The sequence below is a fragment of the Bos taurus genome, chromosome 3, assembly GCF_002263795.3.
Source record: "Bos taurus isolate L1 Dominette 01449 registration number 42190680 breed Hereford chromosome 3, ARS-UCD2.0, whole genome shotgun sequence".
NCBI classification, from domain to species: Eukaryota; Metazoa; Chordata; class Mammalia; order Artiodactyla; family Bovidae; genus Bos; species Bos taurus.
In genome coordinates this window covers 91,723,928-91,739,799 of record NC_037330.1, presented here as the reverse complement: position 1 = coordinate 91,739,799, position 15,872 = coordinate 91,723,928, and the positions used below count along the sequence as shown (strand labels likewise).

Below are 15,872 nucleotides of genomic sequence, written 5' to 3'. Positions count from 1 at the left end.
CAAGGGTGAAGAGTCCTAGCAGGTGGCTCTGGTATCTCTCTGGGAGGCTGCTGGCAGCTCCCTGGCTTCCTGCCACCTTCTGGCCTGACCCTTCGTGGATGGATGGAAACCTGGTGCCCGTTCTGTCAGTTTTCCTGGCTGGGACTGGGAGTGATCCCAGAGCAGAGACCCTGTGGGGAGGACGGCAGGGGCTAGCAGTGGGGGTGACCAAGTTTGGCGGTGGCTGGAGGTGTAGTGAGTGTCCGGCTGGCTGCCCAGTGGGCGGGCACAGGGCCCCTGACATGGCTGTGGCCCAGCTGGCAGGCTCTCTCCTTCCTCTGTGCTGAGCGGCGGGCACAGGAGCCTCTGTGCGGGGCTCTAGGGGAGGAGGGCAGTCTGAGAAAGGGCCCAGGCTCAGTGATAAGGGCTGGCTCAGAGGGCTGGAGCCGGGAGGGGGAGGAGGAGTGGGAGGCGAGGCGATCCCTGCGTTCGGAGTTGGAGCCGGCTGTCAGAGTCTCTGACCAGTGTCTCTCCGAGGAGGGTGCGACCAGCTAACGGGGCCTCCGCAGCAATGATCCAGACTGTTGGAAATCACCTACGAAGGGTATGGAGGGTGGGTGGAGGAGGGAGGTTTGGAGGCAGACGGGAGGGGACTGGAGTCTGGGGATCCCAAAAGAGAACGGAAGTTTCCATTTGAAGTCAGAAGTCCTACATCTTCTCTCTCCCTTTCCACTGGCCATTTTCTAGCTCTCTCTGCAAGGAGAAATTTCAGAACTCCTGGGCTGGTTCATTATAAGCAACAATCACCAAATAAGCCCCAGGGGCCATTAGGCCGACTAGCTGGGTTGTGTAGAATCATCTTCAGCAAGTTCTTTGCATCTGGGATTCTATTCTGGGGGTGCGTGTGTCTCCCCATGGAGTTCCATGCTTGTTTCTGCTGGATGACTGAGCTCTGTGGTTCTGTGGTGTTTAACTCTCAGGGTTCAGGGCTCGAAGGGCTTGGAGCTGCTAGAAGTTACAGGCTAGGGGTGTGCATGTGGGTGAGTGAGTATGGCAGACTGAAACCGAAGGGTTCTTGGGGACAGTGACCTCTTTGGGAGAGCATGTGCAGGACCAAGTGAGGGCTGTTGGGAAGGTGTTCTGCAAGGTAACCTTGCAGAGAACGTTTCCCTGAAACCTCTTAACAGGGACTTTAGAGCTGAGATTGGATGCTGAGGCACCAGACAGACCCAAGTGCTCAGTGGTCCCTGGTGGGGGCCTTTGATTTGGTAAATGGAAAAAGGTTCAGGAAAGACTGGCAGACGTGCTATGCTGGATGTAGAGTGAGTGTCCTCTGAAGACATTTTGGGGGAAAGCCTTTATAAAGGGGTAAATAAAGACATCTCTTCTCCACTCCCTTCCTCTATCTGCACGACTACCACTCAGCCCAGACCTCACCATCCCCAACTGGCCCAGCACCTTTCCTTCCCTGCTTCCCTGTCGCAGGTCCACCCCCTCCTACTCACCCTCCGCTACAGAGATGCTTCTAAAAGGCAAATGTAATTATTCCTCACCTGTTCAGAAGGCTGCCTTGGGTATCATGCTCACATTCCTTACCTTATATAAAGGGATCTTGGTAATCTGCCTCTGCCCCCCTTTCCCTCCTCATTCCCCCTTCCCCATGCCTCTGCGTTTAGTATGGCAGCCATACCGAACAGCTTGCCACTGCCTCAGTGCACCACGCTTGTTCCCTCCTCTGCAAGAGTCTCTCTGCTAAGTGACCCCCACCCCCACCCCACCGCCAGACTCCCCACCAGCTTCCTGCGAACTTGTCTCCATGATAAGTTTCTTCTGAGCCCTCCAATCTGCTCAGATGCTGCCTCCTCTGGAAAGCTTTCCCAGATTTCTCTTGACATGACAAGCCCCTGTGCTAGCTCCTTCCCACCATGGATTGTGTGTGGAATTTGCATGTCCATCTCTCCCATCACCCAAGGCAGCTCTTGGTATTCCCAGCACCGGGTTGGATGTGGCCAGGCCTGGGAATGTTTAATGAACCAGTGGGCACAGGCAGCTTCTCAGTGAGACCAAGGATGGGATCTGAGCATCAGGGCTTCTTGGTCCCATCCCTGAGTGCAGGGCAGACAGCCTCTTCTGGGTGGGTAGGGCTGTCTGTGTCTTCTCTTGACCCCGTTGTCTTTAACCCTTCGTGACTCTTTTCCCATTGATCCTCATCAGTAACTGGGGAGAAGGCAGTGGAGGAGCAACATGTCTTTATCACAGAGATGACAGTAGTAGCAAATCCTTATACAGCTGAGCATGCTAGGTATCATATCAGATGCTTTGTGTTTATAACTCCTCCAGTTCTTTGTGAGGTAGGTGCAGTTATCATCTCCATGTCCTCCATGAGGAAACTGAATCTCCTCATGAGACTCAGAGAGGTTGAAGACTTGCCCAGTATCACACTGGAAGAAAGTGGCAGGGCGGAGATTTGAACTTGGGCAGTCTGGCTCTAGAGTTTGAGCTCTTAGAGAACTTAAGGCTAGGCCCGATGAAAGCTCAGAATGGGATTCCCACCCACGTGTCCCAGCTTGGAGCCCAGCTGGCATTCTGCTTCCCCACATTTGCCCCCGCCTGCACCCTGAGTCTGGTGGAAGTGGGGTGGGCATGGAAGTTGGGCTCACAGGCTGGCATAGGTGGGGTGGAAGTGGGGTGGAAGTGGGGTGGGAAGTGGGGGTGGGCATGGAAGTTGGGCTCACAGGCTGGCATAGGTGACTCCGTACTGGCTGAGAACACTGTGCCCTTGATCACCACCTTTGGATTGCTGCCTGAATGGCAGCTCTCCTTGCACTTCCCTTGTTTCCTCCTGAGTTCTCCAAGTTCTCCTGGAATACAGGAGGAGACCATTCTCTGAGTTTGTTCAGTTCAGTTCAGTCGCTCAGTCATGTCCGACTCTTTGTGACCCCGAGTTTGTTACCAAAGCGGTTTTCAATAAAAAGCAAGCAAACCAAAAAACTCCACCAAACTCTTCCCTGGGGACAAAGAGAACTGTGTTAAACGCAGTCCTCAGATAACCCACAAGCCCTGCTTCACAGGGTTCCAGGGCCCTTGTCAGGATCACATGGCACTGCAAACAGTGAGCATTTTGGAGTCGGCTCTGGCTCTCACCTGTTCCTGGGTACCCAGTGAGCACTGGCACGTGTGAGTGAGTGAGTGAATGAGGTTGCAAGTCTGATGCCAACCTAGGGGGACGAGGCTGGAGGAGCGCTGATGCCCGTATGGAGGTGCTGAAAGGGTCGTTTTTCCTGTTTCTCTCAGTGGAGACCCTTCTTCCCCATGCAAGTGGTCAGTCTGTACTGGGTACTGAGTCCTGTCTTCCTGGGTTGGCAGGGACCTGCAGGCACCTTGTGGGAGGCTGTGAACCTCTATTAAACCTGGGTTCTACTCCTGTTCGGGCAATTCCCCAAGGGGCCCAGGACTTCAGTTACCCTGGGAATGAGGATGGGGTTGTTTGTCCCAGTTTTCCCTGGCAAGCCTTACACCCGGTGGTGCTGCTGGCAGGGTGGTAGAAGACCAGATACAGCTGTGGGCATCTGTGCACATGTTCACGAGCCCACAGACCTGCCTGCTGCTTCCGACCCCCTGTGGTAACCCCCTGCTTCACCTTGAACCTGAGGACAGCTGTTGGAACCGCTCCCCAGCCCCACCCCCAGCCTCAACTGGGGTCTAGTTCAAAGTGTGGGGAGGTTTAGGACACAGTATTTGGCCACCTCTGGATTAATATCTCATCTTCAACCCATTGTTCACGCTTAACCTTAGGCCAGGTGCTCCCCTTTTCTGGTTGTTCTCTGAGGTCTCCATCAGCCTTGACATCCTGGGGGTCTGGATGTTTGCGAAGGGTTTGTGCACCACTTTGAGATTGGTCCTGACAGTGAAAAGCAGGGGCCTGGCTTCCTCAACTACCCCACTGAGTGGTGGGGGAAGAGAAAACCCTAGACATAAGATAATGTGTCTCTCATGTAGCAGGAACGCAAAAACTTGTGAACAAATGGGCGGCCATGATGGCTCAGAGGGGGCTGAAGTGTTCCCAGAAGTCTTCCCAGAGGAGAGGAAACTCGGACACTTAACTTCAGCCTATCTGGGAGCCACATCTGAACCCCAGTCTCCGCCATGGGTGGATAGACCTGGTGTTCTTAGTCTGTTTGGAGGATTCATCTCCATCCTTCAAAACCCGGCTCAGCCATCATTCCCCTTCAAACCTCCATCCTTCTGCTCCCAGAGTTAGTGGTGTTTCCTTGGGATGGTGTGTTGGCCTGAGGTGTTTCCTCTACAGTGATTAGCCTGTGTCAGGGCTGAGTATTCTGTGATGAACCCAGGCTGTTGTGAGCTGACAGCTAATGAGGGAGACACAGTGAAAAGGTAGCCAAAGAAATATACAATGGAAATCTGTGATAAGAGCTGTGAACAGTAATAATAAATGTCATAAATGCGAGCTAGGTGACAAGCTTGCATTACCTCGTATATTCCTTATAACAAGTCTGTGGAGTAGATAGTGGTGCTGTGCCCATATTAAAGATGAAACTGAGACAGAGAGGTTAAGTAACTTGCCCAAGGTCACACAGCTAGTAAGTGGCACTGCTGAGATTAAACTCAGGTTGTCTGGGGAACAGAGAACTGTTAGAGAATAATGAGAGAGGTCAGAGAGAGTTCTCTGACCAGGTGACAGCTGAGCAGAGACCCAGCGGCTGAAAAGGAGGCAGCCATGGGGGGAGTTGGGGGGAGAGCATTCCAGGCAGAGGGAATAGCATTCATTTGCAGGCTCCAAGATGGGGGGAGCTTGGCAAGCTGCTAAAGGGAGGCTGGCGTGGCTGGGAGTGAGTGAGGGCAGAGTGGCTGGAAGGGTCTGAGGCAAGACTACGATGAGCTGCAGGCTGGGGGCCTGGGCCCCGTGAGCAGGGTTTGGGGTTTAGAGTGCTGTGAGTCCTGTTGCCCTGCCCACCAGGCTGTGCACTCCTTGGGGCTCTCTAGAGCCTTGGTGCCAAGGTGTGTAGTCCCTGCACACTGAGCTCAGCAGCCCAGGGAGACACATCAAAGGAGTTCCTCTCCTCTGAATGGCCTGTGCTATGAAGGTCCCCACTGCTTCCCATCCACCCTGACAGCTCACAATTGGGAAGTGGACCGTGGGATCAGCACCCTGATGCAGGCAAGGCACAGAGAAGTAAGGGGAAGTGCAGGGCTTGTATCGCTGGCAAGAGACTCAGAACCCCTACCTGCTAAGTGGGACCCCTTTCCCAGCCTTTGTCTTGGCCACTCAGTAAGTAGCCTCATTCTCCCACCCAGACTCACCCATGCCAACCTCCTCTGCCTACCTTCACACACTGACAATGCAGATTCAGAGCTGACCTCCTGCTTCAACTTCATACACACTATGGCCTGGAGAGGCTGCACCTCTGCCCTTCACCTGTGCCTGGTCCAGGAGCCTGGGGCCAAGCTGGACAGTGCAAAGTGTTAACTGCCTTTGCGATGCTCACTCACTTCATCTTTGGAGGCCTTTTCCTGTGAAGCAGGTCTGTTCCTGCAGATCTTGTTAGATTGCTGGCAAGATTAAAGGCATTGGAGGAGTGTAGAACTTGACACATAATTGACTATAGTAAATATTGGTTCTTTTCTTTCTGTCTCCTCTGGACTTCAGTTTCCTTAGTGGGTCAATGACAGGGTCAGTGGGTTGGGTGATATGGTAAATGCTACCTTTTGTTGAACACCTACTGAGTGTCAGGCTTAGTTAAACTTCCCAATAGCTCTGCATGGCTGCTGGTTTTCATCTAGCTTTACAGCTGAGAAAACCAAAGCTCTGGCCCTGAGTCACTTTGAGTGAGTTAGAGAATTCGAAGTCTTGTCTGATGCTAAGCTGCAGCTGGGCAGGGGCCCCGGTGCTGTGGCTCTTCTCCTTGTCCTGGGCTGACCTGGCTGAGCCGAGGGACTGACACCTCTGTCTGGTGCCTCTTGTGTCCTGTGGCTCCAGGGACAGATGGTGCTGCTGGCTGGGTCCTCTGCCAGCTCCCTGGCTGTGGGCCTGCATGTTCCTGCTGTTCCCAGAAGCAGCCTCCTTGTGGGTAGGAGGTGGCATCGAGCAGTGATGGAAAGGACCAGAGTCCAGCATTTGGGGGACACAGGGATGAGTCAGACTGGACCTGTCCTCAGGTGCCCCCTAACTGTTAGACTGAGGTTCAAACCTATGATGACAGCACGGTGTGGCTGGGCTGTGACAGAGGGAAGTGCAGAGGTGGCCACTCACAGCCTATAGGACAGGGTGGTCTCCCTGGAGAGGATGATGGGGTAGCTCAGCTTTGAAAACTTTTCCAGGTTAGAAAGCACGGTCTAGGCGGAGGTTTATAAAATGTGGGAAAAAGTCTTTCCAAAGGAATAGGGAGAGCATTTGGCACTGACCCCTTGAGGAGTCCCTCCCTCCCTGGCCCCCTTGCCTATATAATATGTATCGTGCCTGGGCCTTCTTTGGTAGTAATAATCTGCTCTCAGCAAATCAGACTAATTAATAGTAATTAATGTGAGTAGACATTAAGTGTTAAGCCTCTCTTTTGGAGAGGAAGCCTAGTGAATGAGTAGAAAGAGCTCTGTTAGTGAGAAAAGCAAAGTCCCATCTCCACCACCTAGAGCTGAGTGGCCTCAGGTGGCCTGGCTTCAGTCCCCTCGTCTGTGCAAGAGGGAGTGTCGTCCCTCTCAGGGTCCAGTTGTTGTTCCGTCGCTCAGTCTTGTCCAGCTGTTTGCGACCCCATGGACTACAGCACTCCAGGCCTCCTTATCCTTCACCATCTCCGGCATTAAATGGCTTGTGGATACAAAGCCATCATATAATGTATATAAGTGCCTAGAACATAGTAGGTGCTCAAAAAAGTATAGTAGATGAGTTCCTTGGTGGTCCAGTGGTTAAGACTCTGAGCTTCCACTGCAGGGGCTGTGGGTTTGGTCCCTGGTCAGGGAACTAAGATCCTGTATGCTTCACCATGCAGCCAAACGAAAAAAAAAAAAAGGATGGTAGACTGGTGGTGGGGGTGGGGAGGGAAAACGTTGGTCAGAGGGTACAAACTTTCAGTTGTAAGATGAATAAGTTCTGGAGACCTGAAGTACAGCATGGTGACTGTAGTTAATAATAATAATGTCTTATGTACTGGAAATTTGCTAAGAATGTGGAGCATAAATGTCCTCCCTCCTCACCCCAGAAAGGGTAACTGATGTGATGGATGTCTTGATTTGCTTGATTGTGGTGGTCATTCCACAATAGTGATATAGTGAATTTGCTCAGTCGTGTCCAACTCCTTGGGACCCCATGGACTGTAGCCTACCGGGCTCCTCTGTCCATGGGATTTTCCAGGCAATAGTCCTGGAGTGGATTGCCATTTCCTTCTCCAGGGGATCTTCCCAACCCAGGGATCGAACCCGGGTCTCCCGTATTGTAGACAGATGCTTTATATACATATATCCAAACACCGCGTTTTGCAACCTGAATGTGTACAACTTTTATTTGTCAACCGTGTCTTAATAGAATTGGGGGAAAAAAAATTATGGGGAGGCCCTAGTTCTCTACAGAGACATGGGACCTGGTTCCTGTTCTCAAGGAGTTTTTTTCCTCATATGTGCGCCCACTTTACAGTTTAAAAGGGACTGTGTTTTACCTGGTCCGGTTGTTCAAAAGTGCAGAGAGTCAGCAGACTGGTGGTGGGGGGAAAAGGGAAAATGTTGGTCAGAGGGTACCAACTTTCAGTTGTAAGATGAATAGGTTCTGGAAACCTGAAGTACAGCATGGTGACTGTGGTTAATAATAATAATGTCTTATGGCAGCACCCTTGAGGTGGCCCCTGGAGGCCCATCCTTCAGGATGTGAACCCTGGCCTCTCCATCTCTGAAACCGGCTCTGATCCGCCCTGGGGTGTGGCCCTGCTCCCAGGCCCGGAATCCAGGTCAGAGGTCAGGAAGGGAGTGGCTTTCAAGTCTTCCTAAAGCAGCCTCAGATTTACAGCATACTTCAGGGCTGAGCCAAACCAGGTGGGTCTCAGTTTCCATTTGATCCCTTGGAGGGGCTGTGGAGAGACCCAGCTCCTCTCCTTCTCTGGTGATACTGCCCCTCAGAGCTGTGGGAGGGATGGTGGTCTGGAGTCGGAAGGCTCTGGCTGGTTCAAGCAGCTACTGGCTACCTTTTCCCAGCCTTAGTTTTCTCATCGGTAACACATGGACTTGGAGGTAATAATGGTCCCCGTCATTTGAGCCTGCTTTGTGTCAAGGAGGGTAGCTCCATGATGCATAGAGACTGGATGGCCTGCCTACAGGCTTTGAGAGTGGTGGAGTGTGTGGGACATATGGGCCTGGGGAGAGGAAGGGACCCAAAGACTGAACAACTTTGGGTCGAGGGAAAGGGCAAACGCTTCCTCCACCCCCACCCTGAAGCTAAGAGTAACTGGTCCCCACCCACCTGCCCTTGCTTTGGAAGATAAAAGTGGAGCTTCCAGGCTGACAGACTAAGAGGAGGTATGTCTCACTCCTGCTTACACTGGTTCTCAGCGAGACTGGGAGGGACTTCTGAGCCCGGTAGGCCCTCTGAAGAGGCCATGGTGGGGGAAATGGTGATTCCCACAGCCCAGGGGAGATGGACTGGCCAGGGACCACTCCCTTTCCAGCTTTCTCCATATCACCTGGAAGGCAGGAGAGCCAGGAGGCAACCTATGGAGGGTCTCCCAAGTGCCAGGCTTTGTCTGAAAAGTCGTGCGGGCTGAGTGATCTGATCCCCCTCCAGGGCTGGCATCCCCTGGGGCAGCACCCCTGCCAGGCTCTGGAGTCAGAAGAACCCACGTCCAGTCTCTGCTCTGCCTTTTACTGGTCATGTGTCCTTGTGTGGATCTTTCCATGTTCCCTGAGTTTCCTTTTTCGGTAAAAGGAGGACTCCTGATTCAGGGTGCACTGGAGAATTAAAGACCCCCAAGGACTAGGCCTGGCACGCAGAAGGTACACAGTAAGTATCAGCCATAGATTCTGAACAGTGGTCTTTGAGCTTCTGGGAGAGCAATTTGGGGACAGCCCCTGGGCCATACACAGGTGGCTCTCTGCACATGGAGACCCGTCTCTTACCAGCTTTGTCCTTGTTGTTGTTCAGCCACTCAGTCGTGTCCTCCCTGCATCCTCCTGTTCTGTCCTTCTCACACATGGATGCTATCAGCAAGTCATGATGATTCCACCTCCCAAATACACCTGGGTCCATCATCTCTCTTTGGACTGCAGTTGCCCACAGAGGAGTCTCCCTGCTTCTTCTCTCACCCTGCAATCTGCCCCCACACAACAGCATGCGTGGGTGCTCAGCCATGTCCAACTCTTTGACCCCATGGACTGTAGCCTGCCAAGCTCTTCTGTCCATGGGATTTTTTCTAGGCAAGAATACTGGAGTGGGTTGCCGTTTCCTCCTCCAGGAGATTTTCCTAACCCAGGGATCGAACCAGTGTCTCCTGCATTGGCAGGTGGGTTTTTTACCACTGAGCCACGTGGGAAGCCCCATACGACAGCAAAGTGATATTAAAATGCAGGTCAGATCAACTCTCTCCCCATTCACAGCCTCCAGTTCTTCCCATCACATGTGGAGTAGAATCCAAATTCCACAGGAACTTTAGGCTTTGGGCAGTGTGGGACTAGTTTGTTCCCTTCTCCCTGACACTGCTCCAGCCTCACTGCCCACCATACTGCTCCTCTGGCAGCCAAGCTTGTCCCTGTTCCTCTTTGGGCTCTTTACACACTCTGCTCCCCTGCCTGGGACCCTGTGCCCCCAGGGCCTTGCTCAGTCACTCTTGCTTGTCTCATTCAGATCTTGGCCACGACCCTTGATCACCCAATCTAAATTAGCCCCTTCCGGTCCACCACCTTGTCTCTCTTTCACATCCGCTGTTTTTCTTCTTTTTATTTGTTTATTTGGCTACACTGGGTCTTCCTTGCTTTGCGTGGGCTTTCTCTGGTTGCAGTGAGCAGGGGCTACTCTTCCTTGCAGTGTATGGGCTTTTCACTGTAGCAGCTTCTCTTGTTGCAGAGCATGGGATCTAGGCACTGGCCTCGGCAGTTGTAGCTTGCGGGTTCTAGAGTGAGGACTCAGCAGCTGTGGAGTGCGGGCTTAGTTGCTGTGCATGCGGCGTGTGGAATCCCCCCAGACAAGGGATCAAACCCATGTCCCTTGGCAGGGAAGCCCTCTTCTTCGTTTTAAAAATTGAAATATTTAAAAAACAAAAAGAATTGAAATATAGTTTATATATAATGTTGTGTTAGTTTCATGTGTATAGCAAAGTGATTCAGTTACACATATATATTCTTTTTCAAATTCTTTTCTAATTATAAGTTATTGCAAGACATGGAGTATAGTTCTCTGTGCTATACAGTAGGGCCTTGTTTATCTAGTTCATATATAGTAGTGTGTTTTTGTTCATCCTGAACTCCTAGTTTATCCCCACCCCACCCCCATCCCCTTTGGTAACTTTAGGTTTGTTTTCTATGTCTGTGAGTCTATTTGTTTTGTACATAAGTTCCTTTATATCACTTTTTTAGATTCCACATATAAATGATATGTGATATTTGTCTCTCTCTGCCTGACTTCGCTTAGTATAATCTCTAGGTCTGTCCATGTTGCTGAAAATGGCATTATTTCATTCTTTTTTATGGCTAATATTCCATGTATGCATGTTCCATGTCTTCTTTATCCATTCCTCTGTTGATGAATGCTTAGTCGCTTCCATGACTTGGCTATTGTAAATCGTGCTCCTCGCTGTTTTCCTTCTTATATCACTTTTCACTCTAAAATGATCTTGTTCCTTTGTTTATTGTCTGTTCGTGAGTGGAGAGCCTGGGTTGGTGTTCAGTGCTGTACTCCCAGTATCTTCTTGAAGGAAGGAATGGAGTTTTAAAAAAGATTGCTGTTGATCCCCAGCCAGAATTAGCCTCTGTCTAACCTCGTCCACTCCTATTTAGTCTGGGTTTTATTCCTTACCAGGACCCCCCTGTCCTGACTCAGCCAGCCCTCACATCTGTAGCCAGAGGCCTGGCACCCAGGCCATATGCAGCCCAGCCCTCTCGCTGTCCCTCCTGTTGCCTGACTGTCCACCCTGTGCCACCCGCTGTCCCCTCTGTTCTCTCCTCCCTGGGCTGGGCCTCACACTGCCTGCCATACCCCAGTGAGAGGCTGTCTCTTCCCTGCCACCCAGTCACTCCTGTCTTGAACACGTTCCCGCCTCTCACCTCCAAAGAGGCCTCCAGCAGCCCTCGGGCCCCGTTTGGATGCAGCAGGACTTGTCACTGTTGAGCCTGTGGATGGAGGAAACCATGAGGCCATTTTTTCAGAAACAACCATAAAGCTGGCGCCACCCCAGCACACATATATATGATCTGTGTTCAGTTGTGTCTGACTCTGTGCAACCCCCTATGGACATGGAATTTTCTAGGCAAAAATAGTGGAGTGGGTTGCCATTTCCTGCTCCAGGGGATCTTCCCAACTCAGGGACCGAATCTGCATCTCTTGCGTCTCCTGCATTGGCAGGCGGATTCTTTACACTGAGCCATTTAGAAAGCCCAAGCACACGTATATCCTAGAGCAAAGTGACAGCAACAGAAAAACTTAAGTGCAGGTTGATAGCATGACTCTTACTCATTTTCATCTGTTTGGTTTTCTATCTAAAAGTTACAACCTTTCAGGTGGCCATGTGTGACCAAGTGTGTCTTCATTCAGTCCTTTAACCAAATGTTGAACAGAGCACACAAATATGGGAGATGGCTCCCAGGTTCAATTTAACTCACGTCTACTGAACACTCACAATATTCTGGGTCTGTGCGAACGCAAAAATATGTCTATTCCTGCCTTGGTAAACTCTTCCCTTGTGCCTGGAATGCCTTGTTCCCCATAAACCCAAGCTGGTTTCTAGTGATCACTGCCTTCTATTCCAAGAAACCATTTCCTTAGTGAGGCATCTTGAGCCTTTCAGGGGCCTGGGAGATGAGAATTTGTTGAGTCTGGTTAAACTGTGAGTGGTCATCTGGGGGAGGCCCCCATGGAGTGCCACAGACACCATCCTGTTCAACATCTTGATCCACGGCTGAAATGAAGCCCTGATGGTAGACAGATGGCATGTTTTATTTGGAAGTGACTGTCCCGGGATGGGGCTGAATGGCCCATCTGATCCCCACCGTTGCTGGGAGCTTCCTGCAGCTCTCCACTCCACCCGAAGCCTGGGTCCTTGCCCCGAAGCTTTCTGTGGGCTCTGCCAAGGCTGCCTGGCCACTTTGAGTGGGCATCTCTTACCCTAGGGACCAGTGCAGGCTCTTCGGTTAGGATGATTTCCTGTGTCCTTCGACAATGCCTCTATACTTTTAGATTCTTTTCCATTATAGGTTAGTGCAAGATATTGAATATAGTTCCCTGTGCTATACAGTAAGTCCCTGTCATTTATCCATTTTACATACATTAATTGTTGCTGTTCAGTCGCTAACTTGTGTCTGACTCTTTATAACCCCATGGACTGCAGCACGCCAGGCTTCCCTGTCTTTCACTATATCCCAGAGTTTGCTCAAACTCATGTCCGTTGAATCAGTGATGCCATCCAACTATTACATACTCTGTCATTTCCGTCTCCTTTTGCATTCAATCTTTCCCAGCCTTAGGGTCTTTTCCAGTGAGTCGGCTCTTCATACCAGATGGCCAAAGGACTGGAGCTTCAGCTTCAGCATCAGTCCTTCCGATGACTATTCAGGGTTAATTTCCTTTAGGATTGACTGGTTTGATCTCCTTGCTGTCTAAGGGACTCTATATTAATATTAGTGTATATTTGTTCACCCCAAATTTCTAATTTACCCTCCTCCCCAGCCCTTTCCCCTTTGGTAACTATAAATTTGTTTTCTATGACTATGGGTCTATTTCTGTTTTGTATGGAATCTAAAAAAATGATGCAAATGCCTTGACTTTTTAATAATATGGAAAGCTGGTACTTTTTAAGCACTCTTCAATCCTCACTATGATATTATTATTCCCACTTTACAGATGTGCAAAGTGAGGTTTAGAGTGGCTTAACTAATTATCCAGGGAGACAGAGGCTGGGCCAGGATTCCAGCACAGTCTGTTTTCCTCTTGCCAGCCCCCTGTGCCTTCCTGTTTTTCCTTTTTCTCTCTCTGCCCTGATCATCCCTCTTTAACAAGCCTTTCTTGTGGGCTCAGATTTCTCTGAGACAGTTCAGGGCACATAGGGGTGGGGATGAGACTAGGCCAAGAATGATAAGGCCGTCTTACAGCCAAAGAGCTTGAGGCTGAGGAAGGCCCTGGAACATGGTAAGTGCCCAGCAGAGAACCACTGGGCCGTCTGCTTCAGCTCAGCAGACCCACCAGGGAGTAGGCCAGGCCCAGTTCTCACTCCCATCCTTCCACCTCCAGACTTGGGGCCTTAGAAGCAGCCCCTGGAGGGTTGGTGTCCTCTTGGTAGACCTCCTTCTGTGACCCATTCCTCTCACAGTATAAGGAAGTGTGTTGTGTGGATGAAGTCACACCTATTATGGCCACTCTGCTCTGCTTGGGACTGATTTCTTGAACACTCTCGGGGCAAGAAGTCGGAGTATGAGGGGAGGGGCAGGAGATCTGGTGATCAGAGACAGGCTGGGCCTCAGGGGAACTATGGGGACCTGAGCAGGAGACTGAGCCTGTAAGTGCTGCTTGGGGTTGGGACAGGGGCCCCGCCTGCTGGGGAGGGCAGATGCTGTCCCTCAGCGGAGGGGACTGCAGGCCCCAGGGCAGCAACTGGGGCCTCCAAGGGGCCACGGGGCTGTTAGCTTCCTGGGGCAGGAAGTCCCAGCTGTGGCCAGAATCCCAAAGGGCTGAGAGCAGCTCAGGCTTGAGGAATGTGAGCAGTGGGGGAAGTTGGGAGGGGGCCCCTTTCCTGCCTTCTTCACTTCTCTCTCTGGTGTGTGTGTGTGTCTTCTACTTGCTTTGTTCCCTACCAGCATCCATTCTTTGACCTCTTGTTTTTTCTATTTCCTCTCTTTCTTTCCCTTCTTTCCCTCTTTCTCTTTGTAACCCATCTCTCCTCCCCTCCATCCCTCTTCTCCTTCTCTCTCCCTCCCAACTTTGTCCTTCTGGAGAGGACTTCTGGTCCCTGTAACTGGTGTTTCCAGCTCCAAGGTAAACGGGCTTGTTTGCAGGATGTCTGGACCTGGCCCATCGCCTGGCTACCCGTTGCCATGGTGACTTGGAGGCGGTGTCAGGCAGGAGTCTTGGCTGTCTAGCAGGGGGAGCATGAAGGGCTCTGATGAAGGAGAGAGGCTTGCCCTCCTCTTCACCAATCCTGAAGGGCCCACCCCACTGCCAGGGGCTCCCATGGAGGGGTATTGCCTGTGAATGTGGGCTCCAAGCTGGGTACTATTGGAGAGGGTTGACTGAGAGGCTGCAAAGTGGGGACCAGTCACACTTGGGGTCAGACTGCCTGTGTGCAGACCCTTCCTGCACCTTTCTGGGGTCTGCTGGAGGTAGAGGGTAGGAGGTGGCAAACAGCTCCAAGGAAGAAAGCTGCAGGGAGGCAGCTGTCAGTTGGGGAGGGGTAGATAGAAGAACTCTGACAGGCAGACCTGCTGTCAGCAGAAGGGGATGTAGACACAGGGCAAGTGTCTACATCAGCAGGGAGTGAGCCTCCTGTCTCAGAGAGCAAGCAAGCTCATGTTGGACAGTCACTGGGCAGGGTGGTGGTGGTAACTGAGATATCTGTGTCTGAGAGGGCATATGTAGCCATCCATGAGGTTTTTTCCTACTCCAGAGAGCTGAGGATTTACAAAGCAGTTTTTGGCTGACAGAGAGCTTGCAGTTTCCACTCTGGAGGTAGCCACCTCTCTCCCTCACAGGCTGCTGACTTTGAGTGTCTAGTAGGACAAGTGCCCAGAAAAGGCAATGGCACCCCACTCCAGTACTCTTGCCTGGAAAATCCCATGGATGGAGGAGCCTGGTAGGCTGCAGTCCATGGGGTCGCTGAGGGTCGGACACAACTGAGCGACTTCACTTTCACTTTTCATTTTCGTGCATTGGAGAAGGAAATGGCAACCCACTCCAGTATTCTTGCCTGGAGAATCCCAGGGACGGTGGAGCCTGATGGGCTGCTGTCTATGGGGTCGCAGCAGCAGCAGGACAAGTGCCTGGATGCTGGACTATGCTGGGAGGAGGTATGATACCATCACTGTTTCCTGCAGAAGGTGTGAGGGTCCATGGGGAGGAAGCTTCCCTAGGGGCCCCGCCTGGCATGTGTGGGTGAGAAAGGGCCTGAATGCTGGGGACACAGCAGTAAACATTCTGCTGTGTCAGGCTAAAGAGAGGCAATTACAGCGAAGTGCCCAGCTAGCCTTAGCCCTTGAGTTAAACAGACATGGGTCCAAGTCCTGACTGCCCTTTACTGGCTATAATGATTGTGTGTGTGTGTGTGTGTGTGCATGGCACTTACCCTTTTTGAGCCCCTGTTTTCCCATCTGTAAGATAGGAATAATAACAACATTTAACTATCAGGGCTGTGTGGGGATTGAGAGAGAAGGCGCAGAAAATGCCTGGCGCCCCACCTGCACATATCAAGTAATTAAACAAGGGAGCGTGATTGTTGTCAGTCTCCCCTGCATCCCTTTCCATTTTATAAGCAAGAAAGTTGGGGCCAGAGAGATTTAAAAACTTGCTCACGTGCCATCTGTTGTTCTGCAAAATGCTGCAGGAACAGTGCCCAAACAGTGTAGAGAAGCAGAACTGAGGATGTTGGCTGAGGCTAATTTGAATCCTGGCCCCACACAGCCAGTCCCTGCAGGTTCTGCCTGGTTGCCAGGCCCCTGCTACCCCTCCGTGTAGCAGCATTTCCCAAGTAACCCCTGTCTTG

The 15,872-nt window shown here is 51.5% G+C and overlaps 1 protein-coding gene across 5 annotated transcripts in view; it reads left to right on the top strand.

Moving 5' to 3' along the window:
• Nucleotides 1-378: 378 nt before the first annotated feature.
• Nucleotides 379-15,872, top strand: part of ACOT11 (acyl-CoA thioesterase 11) — a 54,451-nt gene continuing 38,957 nt past the window's right edge. Inside the window, exons 1-2 of one of the 5 annotated variants that reach the window (XM_059884687.1) lie at nucleotides 5,276-5,522; nucleotides 5,978-6,156. Coding sequence is in view for 3 of the 5 variants with exons in the window: in XM_059884685.1 (XP_059740668.1) it covers nucleotides 5,153-5,269 (117 nt within the window). In the remaining 2 variants the exon portion in view is untranslated. The other 4 variants (NM_001103275.2, XM_059884686.1, XM_059884685.1 and 1 more) reach the window with 4 other exon arrangements.